Source organism: Amphiura filiformis, chromosome 19, assembly GCF_039555335.1.
Source record: "Amphiura filiformis chromosome 19, Afil_fr2py, whole genome shotgun sequence".
NCBI lineage: Eukaryota > Metazoa > Echinodermata > Ophiuroidea > Amphilepidida > Amphiuridae > Amphiura > Amphiura filiformis.
This window is the reverse complement of record NC_092646.1, coordinates 33,086,039-33,111,937: the sequence shown is the minus strand read 5'-3', so window position 1 is coordinate 33,111,937 and position 25,899 is coordinate 33,086,039. Positions and strand designations below refer to the sequence as shown.

The 25,899-nt window shown below is 39.2% G+C and overlaps 4 protein-coding genes across 4 annotated transcripts in view; 1 reads left to right on the top strand and 3 right to left on the bottom strand.

Moving 5' to 3' along the window:
- The window catches only part of LOC140141196 (uncharacterized), a 76,664-nt gene that overhangs the window by 21,660 nt on the left and 29,105 nt on the right, over positions 1 to 25,899 (bottom strand). The window lies entirely within an intron of this gene.
- Positions 786 to 24,747, top strand: LOC140140509 (uncharacterized). Its single transcript, XM_072162268.1, has 4 exons — positions 786 to 862; positions 10,870 to 10,990; positions 11,852 to 11,969; positions 22,165 to 24,747. The coding sequence occupies exon 4, from the start codon at positions 22,543 to 22,545 to the stop codon at positions 24,745 to 24,747; it is 2,205 nt and encodes a 734-aa protein (XP_072018369.1). The 5' UTR covers positions 786 to 862; positions 10,870 to 10,990; positions 11,852 to 11,969; positions 22,165 to 22,542.
- LOC140140512 (uncharacterized) lies at positions 14,740 to 15,591 on the bottom strand. The gene has a single exon (XM_072162270.1). It carries the CDS (start codon positions 15,589 to 15,591, stop codon positions 14,740 to 14,742), a length of 852 nt encoding a protein of 283 aa, XP_072018371.1.
- Positions 16,204 to 17,201, bottom strand: LOC140140511 (uncharacterized). Its single transcript, XM_072162269.1, has 2 exons — positions 17,131 to 17,201; positions 16,204 to 16,969 (listed from the first exon to the last, which is right to left on the bottom strand). Exons 1-2 carry the CDS (start codon positions 17,199 to 17,201, stop codon positions 16,204 to 16,206), a joined length of 837 nt encoding a protein of 278 aa, XP_072018370.1.

Here is a 25,899-nt window from a genome sequence, read left to right as displayed (position 1 = left end):
TTGTGAGTCTTGAGTTCGAGTTGTGAGATCTTGAGTTGAAATTTGCAAGTTGCGAGTTGAAATTTGCGAGTTGACAGTTATAAAGTTGTGAGTTGGTTTGCAAAAAAAAAAAAAAAAAAAAAATTTTTTTTTTTTTTTTTAAGTTTTTTATTTTTTCGGTTTTGTAGTGTCCCTAGACCTTAATGCATGGTTGACCTAAAAAAAAAAATTTAAAAAAAATTTCAAGATGTTTTGTATTTTTAATATGAAAATTGATAATTTGTATTCATATCATACTCTATTATGATTTCAAAATGCATTCAAATTCAATGCATTTTGAAATCATTAATAGACTATGACATGAATACAAATTGATCAATTTTCATATTAAAAATACAAAATATCTTGAATTTTTTTTTTTTTCGGGTATCCGGGTAGGTACGTATTTCCTACCGGGTAATGTAATCTCGGTACCGCTACCCGCCTGAAAATGCTAGCCTTATCACATTCTAAAATGAAATCACATGGATCCCCTTAATTAGATTTTAAATTACATGTATATGGGCATTTAATGAGACTGAGAGTATTGACAGTTGCTTTGAAAATATTTCTCCTTCGATACATGATATAGGGCCGATATCTTTAAAGTTTAGTAAATAAACAATTTAGCCATCCGAATACTAATGTTATGTGATTTTAACCATAAAATAATGTTCAATTGAAATATTTGATTGAATATTAAAAATCAGTAGCACAAGGAAGGCACGTTACAATTTACACTACTGGTACCAGCGCTGGTTTTTATCAGCTGTTTGTTTGCCGGCGAGTGCATGAGTACAAGTCAATATGAGTATGACTATGAGTAGACATGAGGAACAAACTAGTAAGTTATACATTTAAAGTATTTAATAATAATTATTATTATTTCAAAAGCCCTCAGGCAATAAATATGAGCCAGGGCAGGGGGTTAAGGGACCGTTCACAAACCTGGGGGGCACTATACTGGCAAACCCAATGGCATTGCCATTGGCAATTGGCAATGGCAATGTAGTTCCAGTAACTGTATCATACTCTCTTAGTTCCAGTAACTGTAACTCGGTAATCTTTATTTAACATTATGACATCATCTGATTATCGGGCCCAGTAAATGTCAGTATGTTGAAGGCTAGGACCGAAGACATGCAGGCAGGTCTACATACAGTGCAGTGCAGGCCTCCAAAACCATGCAGGGAGCAGCGCGGCAGCGTTCCCAGAAAGGTCACAGAGGTCACAGAAAAAAAATTGCAAAAAAAAAAAAAAAACCTTGGAGAACCACTGGACCTATTATGAAATTTCAGGATCATTCACAGTTAATTTTAAAAAAGGAAAACAAAAGGTAAAAAAATTACAGTTTGTTATCCTGTATATGCAAACCATTAACTAATGTTTATTTCTTCATCTATCACATATTATAGATGCATTGGTTTTCCATGCATTTATAATATGTGCATATTAAGAATAACAAACTGTAATTTTTTCGTCTTTTTTTTTCAAATTATCTGTGAATAATCCTAGCCCTTCAGAATAGGTCCAGTGGTTCTTCAAAGTTGCAGAATACTTCTAAAAAATGTTAAAAATAAATAAAAATTGTTTTTGAATTTTTTTACCGACATCCGACATCCAATAATCGGTTGAGCCCTAGATGTGATTACTGTAAAAGTCAATATTTTAGCGATAAGATATTTTCGCGATTTTGAAGATTTTGTCAATTGCGCGAGAATTAAATTTCACGGTTTTGAAATTGATACAATAGCAACCTAATGCAAAAGGTTATTTTCGCGAGTTTTTATTTTCGCGATTTTATGTCCACTCATGAAATTCGCGAAAATAAAAACCTCATGAAAATTTCTACTTTTACAGTATATCAATCATATACTATGTACTATGACTTACGACAAAAAAATGAAAACATTGTTGGAAATTTGTGAGTTTTGACAGAAGGCTAATACTTTGAAATTTTAAGTTGTTTTAAGTGTTTTTTTTTGTTAAAAAGGATGTAAATTTTGATAGAAAACTGTTCCAAAATAAGGCTCAGATAGCACGAGAGAGCATCTAAACCCTGAGAGCTTCCAGGGCCCTAAAGGGAGCCCTGGACCCCGGCCGATTAGGCCCTTCACAATTAATTCTTAGTTTCCTGTTTCATGGTTGAAAACCAGGGATGAGGCGACTTTTAATTATTAATTATTAATTATCTTTTATTTTCTTTATTTTAAAATAAGTGGTCGCAACCTACATCAAGCCATTTTGATAAGGAGCATGCATTTAATTATTTTACTACTATGTTTGATTTTACACATAAGTCATGGTACAATTAGGTTCTATGTTTATTCATCATTATAGATGATATCATCAAAGTCAGAAAGTAGCAAATGGTAGTCATTATCGGCTACGGTGTCATGCACAGATTTGGTTGAAAATGATACAGGATGTGTAGTTGAGTGAGAAAAACATGCCTGCCAAATTTTAATTTTTGCCAAAAAGCGTTTTTGAGTTATGCTATTTTTATCATTAAGAAACCCCATTGACTTTGCACATAAAAGTGGTTTTGACACTAAGCCTCGTTCACTAAAATTGGTAAATATTTGAAAAGGGATACTATGTTTAAATATTATTTTTTCTCCTTTACATCCTCTTTATAGAACTGCTTTTTGGATCTTTTTATTACAAAAATGTTACCAAATAATATTACTGACTTTTTTCCAATATATTGGCCAGTAATAAAGGTGATATTTGAAGGTAATGTTAGTACTTGCTCAAATTTTCTTGATTTGATCTAGAAACACTGAATGACCCAATTTCATAATTATTGTCTGAGCTAACCATAGGGCCAATTTAAACAAACAAGGTGTCATATGAAAGGTTATTAAATTTAGAAACTTTTCTCGCCAGCTTTTTTTTTAATAAAGTATTTCTATTTTAAGTTATGGGTGTTTCTAGATTTCCCTAATTTAAAAATGGGAAAAATGATTTTTCTCAAAAAATAAACACTTTATCAAAAAAATCTGGCGAGAGAATTTAGATTATTAGGCTTATTAACCACCCCTCAAACTATGGAAACCATATCACATTCCCTTTAGGCTAGCAATAATTATTTCTTGGAAAAATTAGGGAATTTTCATAAAATAAAGAAAAACATAAGAAATGTTTCAATTTTCATGAAACATTAAAAATAAGTGGAGTAAAGACTTATCTTCAATTGGTTATATATTTGATGAGGATACATAATTCTGATTTGATATAGTGGCTATTTTCCTGCATGGGCCTATTATCCGATGATCCTACCTTAAAGAGAAAATCCAAAATATAAATAAAATAATTAAATATTTTGCATTTCTCTACTTTGGACGCGGGCGGGAAACAGGAAACTAAGAATCAATTGTAATTGGCCTTAGGACTTGGGCTTGGCGCTCGTGATGTCCGCTAAGCGCACATAGGCCTATTTCAATTATTTCACAGAAAATTTCCAGCACTTGTCATTAAGTTCCCAGACAGCAGAAAATTTTCTGGAGGCCTGGTGCAGTGTGCTCTCTATACATGCTATATATCGGGTGTGGATATAAATGTGCGAGTTTGAAAGTGCGAGTTGTGAGTCTTGAGTTCGAGTTGTGAGATGAGTTGAAATTTGCAAGTTGCGAGTTGAAATTTGCGAGTTGACAGTTGTCAAGTTGCGAGTTGGTTTGCGAGTTGACATTTGCAAAAAAAATTTTTTTTTTTTTTTTTTAAGTTTTTTATTTTTTCGGTTTTGTAGTGTCCCTAGACCTTAATGCATGGTTGACCTAAAAAAAAAAAAATTCAAGATATTTTTGTATTTTTAATATGAAAATTGATACTTTGTATTCATATCATACTCTATTATGATTTCAAAATGCATTCAAATTCAATGCATTTTGAAATCATTAATAGACTATGACATGAATACAAATTGATCAATTTTCATATTAAAATACAAAATATCTTAATTTTTTTTTTTTCGGTACCCGGTAGGTACGTATTTCCTACCGGGTAATGTAATCTCGGCGGTACCCGCTACCCCCGAAAATGCTAGCCTTATCACATTCTAAAATGAAATCACATGGATCCCCTTAATTAGATTTTAAATTACATGTATATGGGCATTTAATGAGACTGAGAGTATTGACAGTTGCTTTGAAAATATTTCTCCTTCGATACATGATATAGGGCCGATATCTTTAAAGTTTAAGTTGCAGCTGACTTTGGGATGATGTTTTACACATTGTGTACTTTTGGGCTGTTGCTTTAGTATAGGCCTCCCAGTGGGCACAATTGGTTGCTACTATGTTGTGTCAACGTCAATATCTAACGTTGGACGACGGTTGCCTGGAGGATGGATATGAAAGTTTTTGGCGCCAAAATAGAGCGTTGGTGCGGCGTCCACATTCAGCGTTGTGCAGGCGTTAGCCATAGCGTCGATCAACATTGACCCAACCCTAATAAAGATGTAATTTGTGACGTTGGGCTAACATAATATCGTTGATGTTGGGCCAATGTTATTAATCCATTCTTTGGCCAACGTTAAACCAACCATTATCCAACGTTGATCCAACCATTGGCAAGTAAGCCCAATGAGACGAAAAATCATGAGAAAAAAAATCAAAAATATTTTTTAGTAGCATATACTCTGCACTTGATACTGTCTATATAACAACGGAAGCAAATTTCCTAGCTTAATTTTATACATAACACTTACCTTGATGTACCTTCCGGGATTCGAACCTATGACCTTTGGATTATGAGACTGATGCCCTACTGACTGAGCTAACAGGGTTTACATATTCGATGAAGTGTTTTAAGTTAATATAAGCAATATTTTGATGGCTAAACCTGCTAAAGTGAATTATTTAAAGGATATTGATCAAATTAACTGTAAATATTGATAACATTTACTAAATTTGTTGATTTTTTTTCTTTTTTTTTAAATAAAAAATCTTACTGACGATTGAATTCCAAAGTTTTATTGTTATTATAAATATAATTATATATTTATTAGGTTTATATATTACATTATCACTAAGCATTATATTCATCATCATCATCATCATCATCATCATCATCATCATCATCATCATCATCATCACCATCATCATCAATATCATCATCATCATCATCATCATGAGTTGCAACATCATCATCATCTTCATCATTATTATTATTATTATTATTAGTTTATCTAGTAGGCTTTTATAGTCTTTATTTAATGTTACACTTAATATCGCCTAGTAAATAGAAAATTTTGGACCAACTTGACCATTCCGATGACTTGGAAACAGTAGGCCTGTCAACTGTCATGCTGTTTACCAACGTTGGTCCGATATCGCGGACGACATTCTGACCGTCATATTAAGGTTTGTGCGACGGCGTTTCCCCAATCTTGGCGTAAGAAACTGTCATTTTAAGACAATATAAGCCAAATGCAACATATTTATAAATCGGTCGTACCCGATGTCGTCAATGAAGTGTTACCGTACCTCAACGTTAGTATTGAGGTCATACGCCAACCAGCGTATGGCAGACGATGTCGTCAAAGAAGTGTTACCTCAATGTTATATTGAGATCGTACAACAACCATTGCACGGCAGTCATTATGTGACCTTAATACAGCGTCTTTATCGCGGTTGTACCGATGTCGTCAATAAAGTGTTGCTTCAGCGTTAGTATTGAGGTCATCCCTCACCCGTCACACCGCAGACGCTGTTGGTACGTCTTCAACCACTGGTGTATCGATGTCGTCAATGAAGTGTTACCTCAACGTTATATTGAAGTCGATGCGACAACTGTCGCAGGGTAGTCAACAGGTGGCGTTAATGCAACATATTTATTGTCAGTTGTACTGATGTCGGCAATGAAGTGTTGCCTCAACGTTGTATTGAAGTCGTCGACGATCGTCTTCTGACGGCCGACATTACCTAAGCGTTTGTGCGACGTCGTCACTAATAGGTGTACTGACGTCCTAGATTATTACTTGCGTTAACGTTGGAATTTGGTTGCACGACGTCCGATCTTATTACAACGTCCATTCAACGTAGTTTTTCCCGAGTGTGCCCACTGGGCTACTATCAAGCTGGGTTGTGTTCATCTTGGTTGCAAGTGAAGCGAGCACCAAGCTTAGCGAGAGCTACTATTGGTGGAATATACCTGTGCTTGTAGGCCTATAACAGGAAAGAGCTCTAGTGGTGTCATGCATCATTGATTCTCTCGTATCTGCACAAACAGGTTATATTATAAATTACCTAGACTTGTGCCCGAGTCTACCTCGCCCGAGTCGAGCTGAGTCCAGGGGCATGGGGGGGGGCAAGTCAGAACTCTTGCCCCCCTGTTGCCCCCCAGAAAAAACCCAAAATTACGAAAATTTCCACTTTTTACGGTAATTTTGCACAAACTTTGTTGATTTTGCCCCCCCTGAAATTCACTTTGCCCCCCTAATGCCCCCCGAAAAAAATTTCCCGCCGCCGCCACTGGCTGAGTCGATTCGAATCTGAGTCCGAGCCAAGTCAGAGTCCTTTTGTATCAGAGTCCGGACTCCAGACCAGGGTGCCAAGTCTGAGTCCAGCAAAACTATATGAACTGAGTCCAGCTCAAGTCCTGACACAGTCCGAGTCCATTTTCAAAATTAAAGTTATGAACATTATTATATTAAAGACTCCAAATAGAGATGAATTTGAACCAATCCCATTTATGTATCTAGTGTATAATGGGAAGCACGGTGGCCCCATGGTTCAGGTGCGAGCTTCATAATCCAAAGGTTGCGGGTTCGAGCCCCACTGAGACCAATGTGTTGCGTCCTTGAGCAAGATAGCTTAATTCCCAATTGCTTCACTCCACCCAGGTTTAAAATGGGGAGCTCCTGGGGGTAATCACAATCTAAGTCGCTGACAGTACCTGCGCATCAGTTGCGGACTTAGTGAAGTGGAAATATTCTGATATCCTAATGGCAGCGGAATAATTGTTAAAGTGTGCTGATAATTAGGGCATGCCTAGCTGAAGCACACATTAAATCGCCAATATTTATTTATTTTTTATTTATTTAAAAAAAAAAATAGTGTACACAGTCACAATGTGTGCATGTGTTATCGCCTAGATTTCAGTTGTTTGACTAGAATAATAAGGGGTTGTGCAATAATAAATTTAAAATTAAGGAAAGTGAGAAAATTGAGTAAAACACTGGTTTGGAATGAGGAATATAGGTTACTGGTACATCATAACATGGATTGGGTTGAGTGGAGGTTTAACACATGATTTCGGATAGGAGCCCTAAATTTTAACCTGGCTAAGGCCTGGAAAAAGGTAAATCTGGCCCTGACTGCACAGGTGTACATGTATGTAACATATACCCCATCCTACATTGTAACATACATGTAACAGTATGAAACCTTTGTGCTACAAACAAAAAATGTACCTGGTTGAGCATGAGGTATGCATAATGCATTGAACAGGGAATCATAGATGATATGGTCGTATTTTAACTCTCAACATAATGTCCAACGTTGTGCATGGAACTAGAGCACAGTAGACTAGGAGCCCAGACGATTTATTCACCTGAGAAGAGACAAAAGGTTTGATGGCCTGCATGGTTATGTTAGTATAGGCCCAAGATTCAATATTTCATATTGCTGCCGGGTCACAGCCTGTACGGGCAGCCTGGGGGGGGGGGTCACAAAATAAGGTGCCAAAAAATACATTTATTCAGCTCAAGAGAGACATGGACAAAACTTGTTGGATATCACTCCCAGGAGGATACTTATCATGCCTATAGCAATGACAGCAATTTTGGCCTGTATGGGGGCCCAGACAGTAGCCCCAAAGGGCCCACCCATATGGTGTTATTCAGCTAAAGAGAGACAAGGATGAATCTGTTTGCATTGGAACTATTACCAGAATACCAGACAGGGTGTTAGAATTTATGGGCTATCGGGCCCTTTGAGGCTGCTGTCTGGGCTCCCGTACAGGAAATTAGTTGCTGGCATTGGTATTTTTGCAAACACCAATGAGTAATATAAAATGTTAGCTTCCCCGTACAGAAAAATCTGCTCCTGAAAAATCAGCTTCAGCAACATGCTCAAAGGAAAAGATAAAGCTACTGGTCCTGATGAAATCATTGCAAGCGTCCTGAAGGAATACAGCGCATAACTGGCAAGACCACTCAGTCTGCTGTTTGAGCTTTGCTTCAAGGGAGTTTTTCCAAGCCAATGGAAGACTGCATTTTTCATCCGTATTTACAAGAGATGCAAAGTCTAATTCATCTATGTACCTCTGCTCTACATCATCAGCAAGAGCAAGGAGGCTGTTGTACAGAACCAACTCCAGAATTACCTCCTTGAAAACCAACTGATATCAGATAGACAGTTTGGATTTAGGCCATACCACAATATAACTGATATCTTTACCATTCTGACCCAAGAGTGGTCCAACTTCCTGGACAGAGGCAACGACCTGCGTCTGACTGCCCTGGATATCAAAGGAGCATTCAATAATGTCTGTCATAATGAACTTTGATCATGGCAAAAGGAGTATCTGACAAGCTGCTCATCTGGATTAGTAGCTACCTGACAGATCATTCCATCAAAGTTGTCTGTGTCTGGCCATCCTCCATTAGGGGTCAATATTGAACCCACTTTTATTCTCTGTCTTCGTTGATGACCTGGGGGATGAGTGTGAAACCCAATTCTACATCTACGCAGTAACGCAGATGATTCCACCTTGTTTTGTGAGGTTACATCTAGAGACAGCCCGGCTAGCTTAAACAGAGACCTGGAGAAAATGAGGATCTGGACAGACGAATGGTGACCTTCGAGACATCGAAACGTAAGGCAATATGGCATAATATTATGGGAACTGGAATGAGCGTTTTGAGCGTTTCGACAGCATTTTTTGTGGGACATGAGAGCACATCAGACCTATCGAATTGCATTCTGAATATGAAGAATGTCTTTCTGATATCAAATAATTTTCATTTTATGAAATTCACGATATAATACAAATTTTATGACAAATTATTAAAATTTGATATTTTCACATTTTGGAGATATAACAGTCCTCGAAGTAAATTTTTATAAATTTAATGATATAGTCTTAAAGTATATATATGTAGCTGGGAGGAAAAGCCGACGATCAATTGAAAATTTTGACCTTTCATATTGAAGATATGTTTTTTTTCCCAAAAAGACCTATTTTTTTTGAAAAAAAAAAAAAAAAAATCTATATCTTCAATACGAAATGTCAAAATTTTCAATTGATCGTCGTTTTTCATTCCACCTACATACACTTTAGGTAGAAATCATCAGATTTATAAAGTTTACTTGAGTACTGTTAAATATCAAAAATATCAATTTTAATGATTTGCCATAAAATGTGTATTATATTGCGAATTTCAAAAAATCAAAATTATTTGATATCAGAAGGCCATTCTTCGTATTCAAAATGCAATTCGATATGTCTGATGTGCTCTAATGTCCCACAATAAATACTGTCCAAACGTTCATACCCCTTCCCTTAAGAAAGAAGAATCCAACCAAGATAAATATTCTGTTTGGTACCACCACACTGGGTGAGAAGGAGGAGCTGGAGATCCTGGGAGTCACAGTCGACAGCAAGCTGACCTGGACAAAGCACAATTCTAACGTCTCATACAGAGCAGGACAGAAGTTAGGCGCTCTGAGGAGAGTTGCAAATAAACTTGATGTCAGAGAGGCTTGCATTGAGGAGAGTTGCAAATAAACTTGCATTCAGAGAGGCAGAGCAACTGTTTACAAGGCTAAAGTTTGCAGTGTGATGGAATATGCCTCACTGTCTAAGATGAGTGCCAGCACACCCACTCTAGGATTACTAGACTCTATCCAGAGAGGAAGGACCTTGAATCATAAGCGTGAGCGAAGAGGAAGCAAGTACAGAGCTGAACATCACATCTCTCCATCAAAAACGTCAAGTGGCTGCAACAACAGTCCTTTATAAAATGCACACCAGCTTGTTCCCACCAGATCTGAAAGCACAGCTACCAAAGTAATTTGTAGGTCTACAGAAGGGCTACCCGCTCAAGCCTGACCATACCTTGCCATGCTCTCACAGTACCAGTTTCTAGAACCATACCTACTGCCAGGACCTTCATCCACACTTCAGTTCACGTTTTGGAATAGCCTACCAGATGGGGTAGTCAGAGACATATCTGACAACGGAGTACCATCCTTCAAGAGCAGCGTGCATAAGGATCTTATTTCACATGTCTGATGCTTTAGCCTTCACACTTGTTGTTCCTAAGCTACGGTGAACCACTGATTGGCAAATGTGATTATGTGGTTTTCTTTTATATAGTGCCTATATAATCGAGTGCCTTGAAATGTGTCACTCTTCATGGGCTATTGATGTATTTCTGAGACTGAAATTTTCAAAGAACAACAAGTATAAGTAGCATGAGTAGCGCGATTTGCTACCCTAATGCGGCTGTCAGTTGCAGTCCCTTCCCTCCGAGGCTCCGGGACCCGGGGACTTAGGCGGGGACGTAATTTTGGAAACTGTTACAAACATGTAACAGTCCCGGCTAAGCAGTAGCGTATGCAGGAATTTTTCAAGGGGGGTGTGATGATAAAAAATAATAAAATGTTAAAAATGGCCGCGTAGGGGACATCGCGTCGCGCAAGGGGGGTGCCTGAGGGGGGATGTGCCCCCTGAGAAGTAAGAAACTTTTGCAAAATGAATACCTGCATGCATGTCAGCCACATCTGGCACTGAGCAGTCGATTTTGCCAAATTGTGAGATAGAAAACTGAAAATGAAAAGTTTGGACCATACCTCTTAAATTTCTTTACTACTTGTTAATTTTGCTGTATATTTTGTATTTCAGCAATTGTTCTGCAGGGAACAACACCAGTCAACACCAGCCCATGAGATGTCCCTGTAGACTCAACATTCAACAACCCAAACATGAAAGCCAAATTATACAGATTGCAGTGTAACCAAAATAGGTAGGTTACTGTTAAGTCTGAGATTTTCTGGTAATTTTGTGCCTGGGTAGTGGGTAAGGCTGGCATTTTCGGTCGGGTAAACGGGTACCCGCCCGAGATTACATTACCCGGGTAGGAAATACCCTCCCAGGTACCGAAATCAAAAAAAAAAAAAAAATTTTTTTTTTTTTTTTTTTTTTTAAGTTTTTATTTTTTCGGTTTTGTAGTGTCCCTGGACCTAGACCTAAATGCTAGGATCATTCATGGTTGACCTAAAAAAAAAAAAAAAAAAAAAAAAAAAAAAAAAAATTCAAGATATTTTGTTATTTTTAATATGAAAATTGATAATTTGTATTCATGTCATAGTCTATTAATGATTTCAAAATGCATTCAAATTCAATACATTTTGAAATCATTAATAGACTATGACATGAATACAAATTATCAATTTTCATATAAAAAATAAAAAAATATCTTGAAATTTTTTTTTTTTTTTTTTTTTTTAGGTCAACCATGAATGATCCTGGCATTAAGGTCTAGGTCCAGAGACACTACAAAACCGAAAAAATAAAAAACTTTAAAAAAAAAAATAAAAAATAAAAATTTATTTTATTTTTTTGCATTTTCTGGTACCCGGTTACCCGCCCGAAAATTGCGGCGGGTACCCGGGTACAAAATTACCCGAAAATGCCAGGCCTAGTAGTGGGTACCATAAAATTATGTAATTTACAGGAATGTAACTGCAATCAAAGAAATTAACGTTGGCACACTGGCATAATAACTATGAATCGCTGCCTCTCTCCCCCAATTCAATGTTGATGAAGCAATTTTTCTTAAATTTCTTTACTACTTGTTAATTTTGCTGTATATTTTGTATTTCAGCAATTGTTCTGCAGGGAACAACGCCAGTCAACACCAGCCCATGAGATGTCCCTGTAGACTCAACATTCAATAACCCAAACATGAAAGCCAAATACAGATTGCAGTGTAACCAAAATAGGTAGGTTACTGTTTTAAAGTCTGAGATTTTTTGGTAATTTTGTGCCCGGGTACCATAAAATTATGTAATTTATACAGGAATGTAACTGCAATCAAAGAAATTAATGTTGGCACACTGGCATAATAACTATGAATCGCTGCCTCTCTCCCCCAATTCAATGTTGATGAAGCAATTTTGACATTGGGCTCCCCCCAACATTGGATGAGGGGGAATGGGGGAGGGAATGGGAAAGGGGAAGGTTTGTACTTCTCATCAAACATAGAAAATATACTAATTTCACCGAACTCTCTCTGGCGAACTCTCAGAGCAGCAATGAAGAGTGTCAACATATTGTCAAAGTGTGCCAACTATATGTATGTCTTTGATTGTGGGTACAAGTGTCACTAGGGATCAAGTCAAAGTGCACTTTGCACTTTGGAAATTTTATGGTCTCCAAACATTTGTGTGTGAGTAGCAATGGTATCTAGTGAAAACATAATACCTACAAAATATTTAATGTGACAGCTTTGTTTGGCATGGTTTGCTCTTTGCATTTATGGTCTAGCATACCAGTAATTGAACTGTGGCCTCTTGTATTTGTATTTTGTGGCTAGGGACTGAATTTATCAACTCATTTCCAATGCCATTGAACTTTTAACACAAACGTAGTCTAGAAACTAGACCAGGGCAAGGCTTGTAAATATATAGTACTAGGCCGACACATCACACCTCTTAGTTACCATGGTTACCTGGTTACGACTACATCATCAAGTCATATCTTCCTATAGACCTTTTTCCCTCTTTCCCATCATGCACTATTCCAGGGGGGTATGAGTGTCGCAAAATACATCATCTCCCCGGGGGAGCAGCGTTATGTTCATTACATTCTGGAATACGGACATTTCGACTGGTGCCTTCATCACAAAAAAGGAATCCCGATAATGATGATAATGGCGCCACGATCACTAATACCTTCGGGGCAAAAACAACATTTCTATGCCTTATGGACATGGTGTCCTCACCCAAAAAGTTTCCTGCTATTGAAACCTAACTTTGTATACATTTTATAGACCTAATGGTGAAAAACTAATGACGGGACACGCAGTGATATTTTGTCGGCGTTTCGTTTCACTTTTTTTTCGGAGATGAAAATAAGGCGTAAACATAAATCTCTTACACAGATGTTCTGCATCGCTCCGTAACTGCATCACTCGTGTATTCAATAATTGCAGAATTAGTAACATCGATGGCCTTTACGATAATCCGCATATATGGAATCAGTATGCCCATATTAAGACAAAATAATTGCAAAGGCCTGGCAAAGACCATCGGATGCACACGATCTATGAGGTTAATGAGCTACGTCATACCCCCCTGGAATAGTGCATTGTGGGATAGAGGGAAAAAGGTCTATTATGATAGAACCAGTAGCGGTCACGTGACTAAGACGGAATAAACCCGTAGCTCTGAAGGCTTGTGGATGCAAGTCACAGACTACCACAGCCTTAAAAAATAATACACGTGTTTTCTTGTACTATGAAAAAGAAGCCTTCGTAAAAATGCAAATGCGGCTACTGTACGACTGGTGAATTAATCGTACAGCTACTTATAAAGATACTAGAGCCACATCCTGGTGATAGTCTACTGATAGACCGTAAATTAAGTTGGGGGAGGTGGACCCTTGACCTTTGACACGACTCCTGCTAAATGTTCCAAACTGTTCCCTGGTGATGAGATTTGTTGATCAGAGCAACTTAAAATTAGACTTTGACTTGACCTTTGACCTGGGATGACCTTTGCGGGTTTATACTCTCCGGGAGTCAGGGATTATTTTCCGCAATTTACAGCCCAATTGGAACAACTTCAAATTTGACCTGATCTTTGACATCGGATGACCTTTGCGGTTTTAGACTCCCCGAGTGTTGAGGATGATCATTTTCCCCGAGTTACAGCCCAATTGGAGTAGCTTCAAATTTGACCTGACCTTTGACCTCGGATGACCTTTGCAGTTTGGTAGGGATTATTTTACCCGAAAGTTAAAGCCCGATCAGAGGAACTTTAAATTTGACCTGACCTTTGACCTTAGATGACCTTTGCGGTTTTATACTCCCGGAGTGTCTATCCCCGAGTTACAACCCGATTGGAGCAACTTTACAAATTGCATTATGGGTAAACAACCACTTCACATTGCATTATGGGTAGGCTTACACAACCACTTCCATACCCTTACCAACAGACAGAAATGACAAATCTGTACCATTTGCAGACCATTCGGACAAAGTTTGAAATTAAAAAATAATGTGCAGCAATGAATTCTGGGTAGACATTACGGTGCATGCATGTGTTACTTGAACTCTTTCTCTAGTGACTGCCAGAGGTATGTTTCCTCTACTACTGCAGTTGAACACATGTGTTAGTAGTTTGACTCTCCTGACCTTATAACCCACTTCTGCCAAGAGATATCCACAGACCCACAGACCGAGAGCTCTGTGTTAGTAGTTTGACTAGAGCCACATCGCGGTTATAGTCTACTGATAGACTAATTAATTAATAGCAAATTAAGTAGGGGGGGGGGAGGTGGACCCCAGTTGACCTTTGACACGACCCTGCAAAATGTTCCAAAATGGATTCTGGTCATGAGTTAAAGATGTAAGTTAAGAATTACAACATAAATATGTTATTCATGTAGCGAGATAAAAGTATTAACCTATAAATACCATGAATGTAAGTTTGATATAACACAAAGTTCATTATTATGGCATGGGGAGATTAATATAAAAGTTTACCTTGATTACAGGATGGAATGGAAGACGATATTTGAGGTGCAATGATTGTTGTTGTTTACGCTTGCCATTTGAGTGAGCTGCTGGTGATCGATGCAAACAGCAAGTGCATGGTTTGTGCGCACGCTGCTAAATGCCACATACAGTTGTCCATGTGTAAATACTGGATTTGGGAGGTAAATGCCAACTTTATCCAAGGTTTGGCCCTGGGCTTTGTTGATGGTCATGCTGAAGCAGGGACGAATGGGGAACTGTTTACGGATCATGATGAAAGGGAAGTCCGAGTCACGTGGGTGGAATGGAATTCTGGGAAGAAAGACAGTGGTGCCTGTGCTAGTTCCAGTGAGAATTTCTGCTTCAATCATATGGTTTCCAAGTGACTTGATGAGGAGTCTAGTGCCATTACGTAAGCCTTCTGATGGTCCAGCTTGGAGGTTGCGTAATAGCATAACAACCATGTTGAGTTTGAGTATTAGTTGGTGTGGAGGCATTCCAGAAGGAGTTAAGGAATTCAAGTATTCTAGTGGAATTGCAAGATTGCCATTGTCTTCCTGTACTTTGTCAGCACTTAAGTATGTGCGAGGTATTCCTGGAAAGGATTGGACGTAGGAAGTATTGATTTTGTCCATATGTTCATTTAGTGGAGTGAGAATGGAGCGGTGTGCCATAAAATATGGATCTTGGTAGCCATCCTGAAGATTAGGAAAGATCTTCTTAATTAGTGATGCGAGGTTTGGTTCAATGAATTCAGCCGGTATTTCCATGATCTGTGTATTGGTGGGATCGACTGTGTCATGTTGCCCATTTCCTATTTGAAGGAGGAAATTGGAGAATTCCACTTCATCTGAGTTTACACGCATGTTGATTGTTAATGGTAGTTGAGTGCAATGTGCCCACAATGGGCTCCGTTTGATGGAGCTATCCATAATGGCTGCCTCACTTCCATGGCGAACAACTGGTAGGATTTGACGGTGTCTCCTCCAAAAGTGCAATACATCCACCAAAGGGTTGTTCACTGTTGCGCAAGTCTTGCATAGTACGATCAACGCATTCCACAGCATGGCGATGAGTAGCCATTATTTCATCCCAAACGATGACTTTAGTCCTGCGAATTAGAGCTGCGAGGTGACTTTGTGCTGGAATACGACACATAGATGTGTCAGTAATTGGGATCGGGATTTTGAACCGACTGTGCGCTGTTCGACCCCCCTCCAAGTTTTCAGCTGCTAATCCTGTTGGCGCCACGGCTAATGCGATTTGGCCCTGTGCTCTGACAGCGGCTAAGATTGTAGCCAGCAAAAAGGTTTTTCCATATCCACCGGGTGCATTAATCATGACTATCTTCTGCTCTGATGTTCCTGCAACAGCAGACATGACTGTTTGGAAAATACTTTGTTGTTGCTTGTTGAGTTGTGGAAAATGTTGGGTTACAAAATCTCCTTGCACAGTTGTATTGTATAATTCTTGTTGAATTATTGGCAGCTGAAGTTGGGCACGCTTGAGTGTAGTCCGGGGGGAATGTCGGGGAAGTCTTGCAGGGAACTGTTCATGCCTTTTAACAATGTATCCAGTGACAATAGTACCTGATTTGTAATTTGTGAAGGAGTAAGATGAGGGCGTGCGAGGTCATCACTCATGTGCTCGTTGAAAGTATTCCACAAATGTGCAGGATTGGCTGGTGCACAGTATACCAGAATTATTGCAAATAAGCGGCGAATTTTGCATGGCATATCTTGGAGGACGCTTTCATTCAGACATCGTTCCCATTCAGCATCATCATCAAGGAGACCCATTACAATGGCAGTTTGTTTATACGAAGGGTACGTAGTACCATGTACTGTCTTGAGGTCATTGTAGCACGTAGCTCCTGGTATGTGATGTAAAAGCATTCGTAAGTAGTGGCGCTCTCCCTGTGCAGGATTAGTTGAGTAGACTCTAGCAATGCAGTAGTTGGATGTTTTGCGAGGGAGCCACCTTTTATTTGCCGCATCCCAACGATAGTGTACAGGGAATTGATCGTATGTATGTTGTCTTGCTTCTGGATGATCTTCATTGAACTTCATCCAGGCTGTAAGGGTGGTGTTTGTATTCCTATCCAGGGCAATGTCTTCTTCGCCTTCTTTGAAGATGACTGTTTGCTGGTTTTCTTCATGCACTGCCAGACGTACAATTGGTGGGTGTCTGCCATGTGTGGGGAACTCAAACATAGACCATGTTGCAGTTGATGCTGTAATCCACCTGTATTGATACAATAGAGAAGGATAAGAGGAATAATTGAAATGTGTTTGGTACTGCATTATGCATTGTTGTGTGGTTTAGCAATGATGAGCAGAAGTGATAAATTATTGATTGGAAGCAGGCGCTAATATGAAGAAGGAAGAGGTAATGAAACAACGTGCCGTGATGAAACGTAGTTGGTGATTTCATCTGTATTCTGTTGTTCTGTCTTTTCAATGCCCACAGAAGCCATGTCAGCACCCTTAGTGATGTATTTGTAGAGATACTTCACGCGTTTTTAACACTACCACAGACCTCAGTGTTGATGTGCGATTGTATTTCAGGAGTAACCACGGGTTGTATGGAACTACCCAGCGATTGTCAAAGCGAAACCATTTTTGTCATGGAATGTGCCATCATTTGGTCTTGCATATAGTGCAAATCCATCTTCTGATAGGGTTGTAGTGCTGCAGAAATCTTTGGGGTATTTGGCTTTACATTGTCCATTTATCATGCATGGAGAGTTTGGGTTGAATGTTCCACACGGACCATGTAGCATAGACTGGGTGACTATTTTGTGTAATTTGGGCATAGTGCCGGGATCTGGAATGAATGCCCATACAACGCTTTCTACCCATTCAGGAGTTAATGGTTGTTGAAGTATGGCTAGGAGGTGAATATGTTTCAGCGATCGCTTTTGCTCTTCTAGGGTCCAGCAGTAGGCTTTGATGTTTCCGAGCATGTCATTAGTAAAAAGATCTTTGAAGAACTGTTTTAGTTTCAGGTGGAAGACTCGGTTGACTATGTCTTGTCTGTCTGTTGCTGTTTGGCCTGGTTTGAGCTTCTCCACTATTTCAGTCCATCTGGGGTTGCATGTGAATGTAATAAACAACTCCGGTTTTCCAAACCATCGAACTAAGGCCATAGCATCCTGCAGAATAAAGTGTTGGAAAAAATGTAATTCAGGTGACAATTGTGTAATATAGTTTTATAAAACATGTACATCCGCCGCTTTTGAGTATGTTCCTCGGAACTGGAAAGGTGTGAATTGGGAAGGGGTGGCAACTGGCGGTCTTCAAATCGCATCAGATGTTCATTGATTGCAAAATATGCCAATTCGGTAAATGACTCATGCTAAGGTGGAAGCATTGAGGCTGATGCTTTGCTTCAAAATCATGAAATTCTAGTTGAAATATATTTTGTTATATGTCATTTATTGTTAGTTTTATTATGACATGCTATTTGTTGATTAGATTATAAGTGTGAAACATTATGGAAGTCAATATTACCTGGTAGAGCTCATGCATTTGGCGAGGTGAGCCATGGAAAGTCGATGGAAGGATAACTCGTGTACCTAGCTGTTGTTGGTTATTGTTGTGTACAGCATCTGCAAGACCTTGGTATAGTTCTGCTCTGAGCTGGCTTTGGTTGTACCGTAGGAAAGAAAGTGTTTTTTTCAGTTTTACACCACATGTCAGCTAGATATTGCTGAAATAGACGCCCACCCTGGTGCAAAATGTTCAATTCGCCGTCATGCTCCATAAAGCGATATCTGCAAAATGTGAGAATATCTATAGTGGGTAAGACTACTGGTTATATTCACATTAGGTAATTTTTGTGATTATATAAAAGTAGTGACTGAGTATGTGTTTCTTGAAACAACTATGGCTGCAATGGTGCACTATGAAAGGGAAATTACCTGTAGTACTTCTGTGTTGTTAGCTTTTTTTGTCCCGTAGATGACTGTCTTTTAAAGGTGTCTATATCATAGCCTTTGTCTCCTGGAAGAAAAGGAAATCATGAAAAATTATTGTGGCATTGGGATGATACTCATTGCTAAATTGAGATAGAGCATGTTAGGATTTTGATAAAACTTTACAGTTCTGAAGGGTGTTGTAATGTCCTTGTGAAACATAATACATACCATGTATGAAGAGTAAAGGATAAGCAGTAGGATCATACATTGGATGCAATTCATGTATGCAAGCACTGTAGTCAAGCCATCTGGATGGTCTGTTGCTGTCTTGTACAGGATTACATCTCTGTGATGTCCTGGCTGCATTTGCTGGACTTGTGGGATGACGATTGCAATGTCATTGCCGGTTGGGAGATTATACCTTCGTGGGTCTGGTGTGCCAGTACCTTTGAGAACCAAGCAGACATTTGTAGTAGGTTGCTGCTGTATGATATGTGCTGCCTGTGGTTAATGTATTGGAAAGTAAAGGTTATAGTGATGCTAAAATAAGAAGAAATGAAAAGTACATAGATCTATATGAAAAGGGTGTGACCCGACCGACTGCCTCATCCCCCATTTATCTTCATCGAAACTGAGATTTTGGTATGAGAAGAAATATTTTTCTCATTACCTAGTAAATTTAATGCCCAGGCAGGTGCCGGGATGTTTCCTTTAGATGCATGGTGTTAACAAAAACGTGCTGAATTGTGGTAACCACACTGGAAGTCTATGTAATATCCTATTGCTGGAGCAATACAACTCAAACTTTGGAAACATATATATTGTTTGAATGGTAGGCCTCAATGTCAGCTATATAGAAAACAGAACATGAAAAGATTGGACAATGCTCCTTTAAGGTAGGTAGTCAGAATATGTAAATAGAAAATACATAATATGTAATATTACCTGCACATATTTCTGCACAAATGGATTGTAGGTATGCATGAGGTCCTGGAGAAGTGTGAGGGTATCTCGGTTCATATCCTTGTTCCTCGCATGTCGATTGTCTAATTCATGTTCTGTGTCGTACACATACAATTGACTGAATGCTGGAGGTGTACCACTGTTAGGCATGATAGGGCCTGCTGCATGGTACATCTGACCATTAATCTTGTAAACCCATGGTCCAGAATTCCTGAATTGGAAAGTGCTTCCAAGATCAACACCAATTGAAGAAAGTGCCAAAGCAGAATTGTACTTTCGGATGTGTTGCTTGAAATCTCTGGCATTCGAATCAGTCTTCATAAAGAGATCTGCTAATGGTTCTGGTGGAGGCTTGATTGGTGGTAAGGAAATATCTCCATAGGAACAACATAAGGAGAAAGTGGCATTTATTCCTAGGCGACCTTTATGAGTTTCCCCCGAAAACATGACTGCTTTGCATGATGAGCATAGTGTTGTTGATCCAACATTGAGTGGAACAACATGCTGCTCATCGAAAGTGTTCCTGTTGACCTGAGCACAATGTTTCTGCTTTTGTGCTTTGGTTTTGTTCCGATGGTATGTGGCATCCTTCTGCTTTACTGCTTCACGCTGTTCTGCTGTTTGAGCCGCCCGGGATGCACGTTTTGCTGCTGAACCCTTCTGTTTTGTTGCATCATGCTGTTCTGGTGTTTGAGCCGCCCGGGATGCATGTGCTGCGGCTGCCTTTTTCCGTTTTGCTGCGTCATGCTGTTCTGGTGTTTGGGCCGCCCGGGATGCACGTGCTGCGGCTGCCATTTTCTGTTTTGCTACGTCATGCTGTTCTGGTGTTTGAGCTGCCCAGGATACACGCTTTGCTGCAGCATCCTTCTGTTTAATGGCTTCATTCTGAGCTGGTGTCAACGTTTTACGGTATTCCCTTTTTTTAGCAGCTGTTGTTTGACTGTTGGACATTTCATCCATGGCTCTATGCAAAGAAAAAAAAAAAAACAAAGAAATAATATCATAATATTTTTGGTGCAAAAAAAATGTTTTGAAATGTCGAATAAGATGAACTAAATTGAAACTGAAATTATAATAATGTGACCCTAGTCTCCGAGAAAAGAGGTAAATAAGAAAATGGGCCCCCCTGTAGGACTAAATGCAACAAAGTATAAAAAGTCCCCCGTAGGCCTACTTTCATCTAACACCCACATAAATAAGAAAATGGGCCCCCTGTAGGACTAAATGCAACAAAGTATAAAAAAGTCCCCGTGAGGCCTACTTTCATTTAACACCCACACACCCACCCCACACACGTAGGACTACTCAGTAAACAATAATAAGGAAAATGGGCCCCCTGTAGGACTACGTGCAACAAAGTATAAAAAACGTCCCCCCATAGGACTACTTTTATCTAACACCCACCCACCCCACCCCATACACGTAGGACTTCTTAGTAAATAATAATAATGTGTGATTAAGCATGCACAACCTATGGGGAGTAAGAGAGCGACATCTCCCCACCCGGTGGGGGCGGGAATCAGATGACATAAACTTCCTACTACGGCCTCCCCCCCCCCCCCACCCCGGTGGGGGCCGGGGTCAGATGACATTAACTTCCTACTACGGCCTCACATCAGCAGTCACAGACAAACAAACCTAAATAGATCATGTTTGATATCTCTTACCTTGTTAGTTATCACACCTTCTAGTTAACGCTCAGGAACTCTTGCTCTTGGTGTAATTAAAGTAGATGCATCAAAGTAGATGTGATCCCAATATTATGTATTATCTGAGCTCTCTTTTATGGTTATCAAAGCAGTATTCACTAATGTGAGAAGTCATGTGAGAAGTTATGTTATAGTGAATGCTTGTCAAATGAGGAGCTTGGACCAAATACTTTGCTTGGACTAAAAGAAGTAAGTCTTGTATCAAACATATTTTTGTTCCAACGCACTTTCTGCCAACCCAAGAGACAGATTCATTCCCGTGACCTTTACCCACTACACCACTGCCTTACACATTTTTGTTTTGCCAATGTACTTTCTGCCAACCCAAGAGACAGATTCATTCCCGTGACCTTTCCCCACTACATATTTCATTGGACATAGAAGTAAGTTTACATAGAAGTAAGTTTACACCACTGCCAACTCACTTTTTGCCAACCCAAGAGACAGATTTGTTAGTGGTTTGAGGCTGGCTGCCCATGTTCCAAGTAAGAAGTTTTCACTTTTTGCCAGTAGTGGTTTAGTGGTTTGAGGCTGGCAACCCATGTAAAGACAGAGTGGTTTGAGGCTGGCAACCCATGTAAAGACAGAGATATCCACAGACCCATAGACCGAGAGCTCTGTGTTAGTGGTTTGATGAGGAATTCAGACCGGGTATAAACTTGTATTTTTTTAGGATCATGGGAGGATGTTTCTGCTTACTTTGTGTTTAGACATGTTTAGTTTAATGGCCAATGGGACTCAAATCAAACTTGAGACCACCCTAGATAAACGTGGTCATAGGTACAAAGGTGGTAAATGGCAGTCCTCTTTTTCTAACTTAAAAATATTTATATCCTGTTTCCTTACAGAGTACAAGCACCTCGTTCAAGAATCACCAAAAATACCCTACTACTTCAACCCTTCAAATGCAGATACTGTTTACGATGGTGGTCATATTTTGAGGGGTACAGGAAGCACACAAGGAGTCATCAGAAATGGAGACGTAGAATCTCTGAAGTGCAGGAGGGTGTCAGACTGTGCCAAAGTCAAAACACAGAGCAACTAGCCCTTGATCTAGGCCTTCCTGTTGTTCCAGAAAATGGATTTCAACAAACAAAAGGACAATTGAATGTGACAAATGCAAGAAACATTTCTTAGAGCTTTCAGCATTTGATGACCACAAATGCATCTCAGACAGTGGTTCAACTCATCAAGCGATTCATGTCCAACCAAAATGCAAATGTGCAATGGGTTTTGCCACATATGACACCCTGAAGGAACACAATTATTCAAATTTATTTATTCAGAATTCACATTCTACATGTGACCACTGCAAAAGGGGATTTGGAAAAGACTCATCTTTAAAAAAACATTTAAAGACGCCTCATTCTGTGGATTTTGCCACCAAGGACAATCAGCAACAAACAAGAAAGAAAGTTTCCCAAATTTCTGTAGCATATGAGTGTGACAAATGCACAAAACGTTTCTTAACACTTGCAAAGTTTGATCACCACGAATGCATCTCTGACAGTCAAAGTGGTTCAGCTCATCAAGGATCTGATGCCGAGCCAAAGTGCAATCATTGCAACATGCGTCTTGCTGCAACATCAGATGTGGCCAGACATGAGAAAAGGCCCCGGAAAAGGCAACATTCACTCCTCCGATGGATGTGCAGAAAATGTGGAATGGGTTTTGGTACAAATGATGATCTAAATGAACACAAAACAATACATAAAGCTAGCGACACAAGACAGCCACATGAAGATGAAACAGAGTACAGAAGTAAAGTGGCTAGCAGTTTGGTAGCCATTGAGTGTGATAAGTGTAGGCAACAATTCCCTTCCCTAGTGAGGTTTACCCTCCACAAATGCATCTCAGATACTAGAAACGGTGTGGCCATACTTCGTGCCACCAGCATACCCAGGAAGAGGAATTCACATCCTCAATGCGAGCACTGCAATAAGCATTTTGGAACAAAACCAAATTTAGAAAGTCCTGTAGATGCATTGAGTTTGGCCACTAAGGACAATCTAGAGAAAAACAACAAATTTATTCCACTCATCCAACTGCACAGTCATTTTCCATGCTCTCTGTGCAGTGCATCATTTTGGAGCCAAAGGGGTCTTAATATACATGCAAGGGTAGCACACCCAGAATGTCCATGCACTATTTGTGGGAAGTGTTTTATGAGCAAAGAAGAGTGGACCAGACATGATCAAATGTGTGTGAGAAATATAGGCAACAATGACAAGGGCGTACCAAGATCCTTAGGGGCCCATGGACAAGGAGCTGTGCGGGGCCCTTTAACAACTCCTTTATCAGCACTTATGTCATTTTCGCCTTTGCACAGGGCCCCTGAACCCTCGGGGCCCATGGACTTCGTCCACCCTGTCCACCCGCTTGCTATGCCCCTGAACAATGATGACAGTCCAAAAATTCCGAGTTTTCATCAGTGCAATAAAGCATTTAAATCTCAAACTTCCTTACAAAAGCATGTAAATAATCATGAACATAATCAGAAAAGAGAAACTGAGATGTGCATGTACTGCGACATGAAGTTGAAAGGAAAATTGTCTCTTACGGTGCATAAGAAACGCCATGGTGGTGAGACTCCATTTGAATGTATGCAGTGCTTAGAGAAGTTCTCGAGCAGAGAAGAGCTGACTCAACATCGGACAAGCCATGTTGATAAGAAAGCGCTGAGTTGTCATCGGTGCAATAAAGGATTAAAATCTCGAAAGAACTTACTAATGCACATAAAGAATTGTGAATGTAATAAGCGAGGCGAGATGGTGTGCATGTACTGTGACAGAAAGGTCAAAGGGAAAATGGGTCTTGCTTCTCATATGAAAACTCATGTCGGTGAGACTCCATTTGAATGTAAACAGTGCGGGGATGAGTTTGCATCTAGAGAAGAGTTGACGCAACATCGGACAAACCATGTTGATGATAAAATAGCTCTGAAATGTCACCATTGTGTTAAAACATTTCCAAGTCTGCTTAAGTTACAGAGACATTTGGGTGAAATTTCGACGGGGTTTAAATGTACGAGGAGTAAATGCAATAAATGTGGAAAAGGATTTGCTTCAAATTATCGAAGGGATATTCACATGCGAGAAGCTCATACCGGTGAAGACATTTTTCGGTGTACAAACTGTAGAAAGAAGTTCCTACAAGAGAGTGAGCTAAGCCAGCATGTGGAAACAGGGTGTCAAAGTTTGAAATGCCAGGAATGTGATAAGTTTTTCAAGAGGAAAAGTTTCTTGAAAGACCACATAATAAGTATGCACCCAAAAGAAAAGCCTCCTCACCTTCAGCATGTTGAGTGCAAGTATTGCTTAAAAAGTTTATCAAGTGAAAGACAGTTACAAAGGCATATCAAGAGCATTCATGAAATTGCGTTTCAAAATGTGAATTTTATGAGAAAATGTTTACCCTGGAGGAATATTTGAGGAAACACATAAAAAACAGGCATCCTGATACTTTGCAGTACAAATGCACCCACTGTGGGCATAAAGTTTCTACCAGCAGACACCTAGCGGCTCACATAACACTCAAGCACAGTGCTACTGAAACAAGTGGGACAAATGATAAGCACCTGTGTTCATACTGTGGCAAGTGCTTCTCAAAAATGTATCAGCTAAAAAGGCATCAGGAGATACATGCGGTAAACAAACCTTATTTATGTCCTTCATGTGGCAGACGTTTTTCCACAGATTCTGGACTCAAATCGCATTTGAGAACCCATGACGGGAAGAAAGAGTATCAGTGTAATTTGTGCGGTAAAGGCTTTGTACATAGGTATTCATTAACGTCGCACATGAAAAATAACCACAAAGATTAAGACTAAATAAGGCTAATTTCATGTATATGACCTAAATAGCGTCCAATGGGCTTTTACTGTTGACAAGTTGAAATCCATCACAACCCTATGGAAGACTGAAGGCGCATTACAGGGGGTGTAGATTTTAAATGGAGTCACTCAATTGGGTAATCCCATTTGAAATTCACACTCCCTGTGTGGAAGATTAAGGTTATGTCTACCATATGTGACCATCCAGCACAACTGAGCCCTGAAGTCGCCAATCATCATTTTTGAGATTTTCAACCAAAATATTCTGCTTGAAATTAGCTTTAAAATGATGTACTAGTATATCATGTCTTGACATTTGAGTAGTGACTTTTGAGTAGTGACTTTTAAGTAGTGAAAACTGAATCAATAAAACAGTCAATAAATCCTTTGTTTCCTATTGTTTATTGTTAAGTTCAATGGAGCATATCTCAATAGTGGCACTGGCGACATCCGGGCTCAGTTGTGGTGGATGGTCACATATGAGGTGTAACGATTTCAACTGGAATAACCCGTTGTGAATTTACACATATCAATCACAATAAGGCAAAATCATTAAAACCTATATAAGCCACAATTTATGTAATTTCATTTGACATTTTGCACAATTTAAAGCCATATTAAAACATTTCCATAAGAAATAGAATTGTATTATTTTGGTGTAAAATACAAGTTTCCACTGTCAGATATGTCCTGTTTTAATTTGGGCTAAAAGAGATGAGGTAATACAAAGAAAAAAATCGCTATGTCCAGG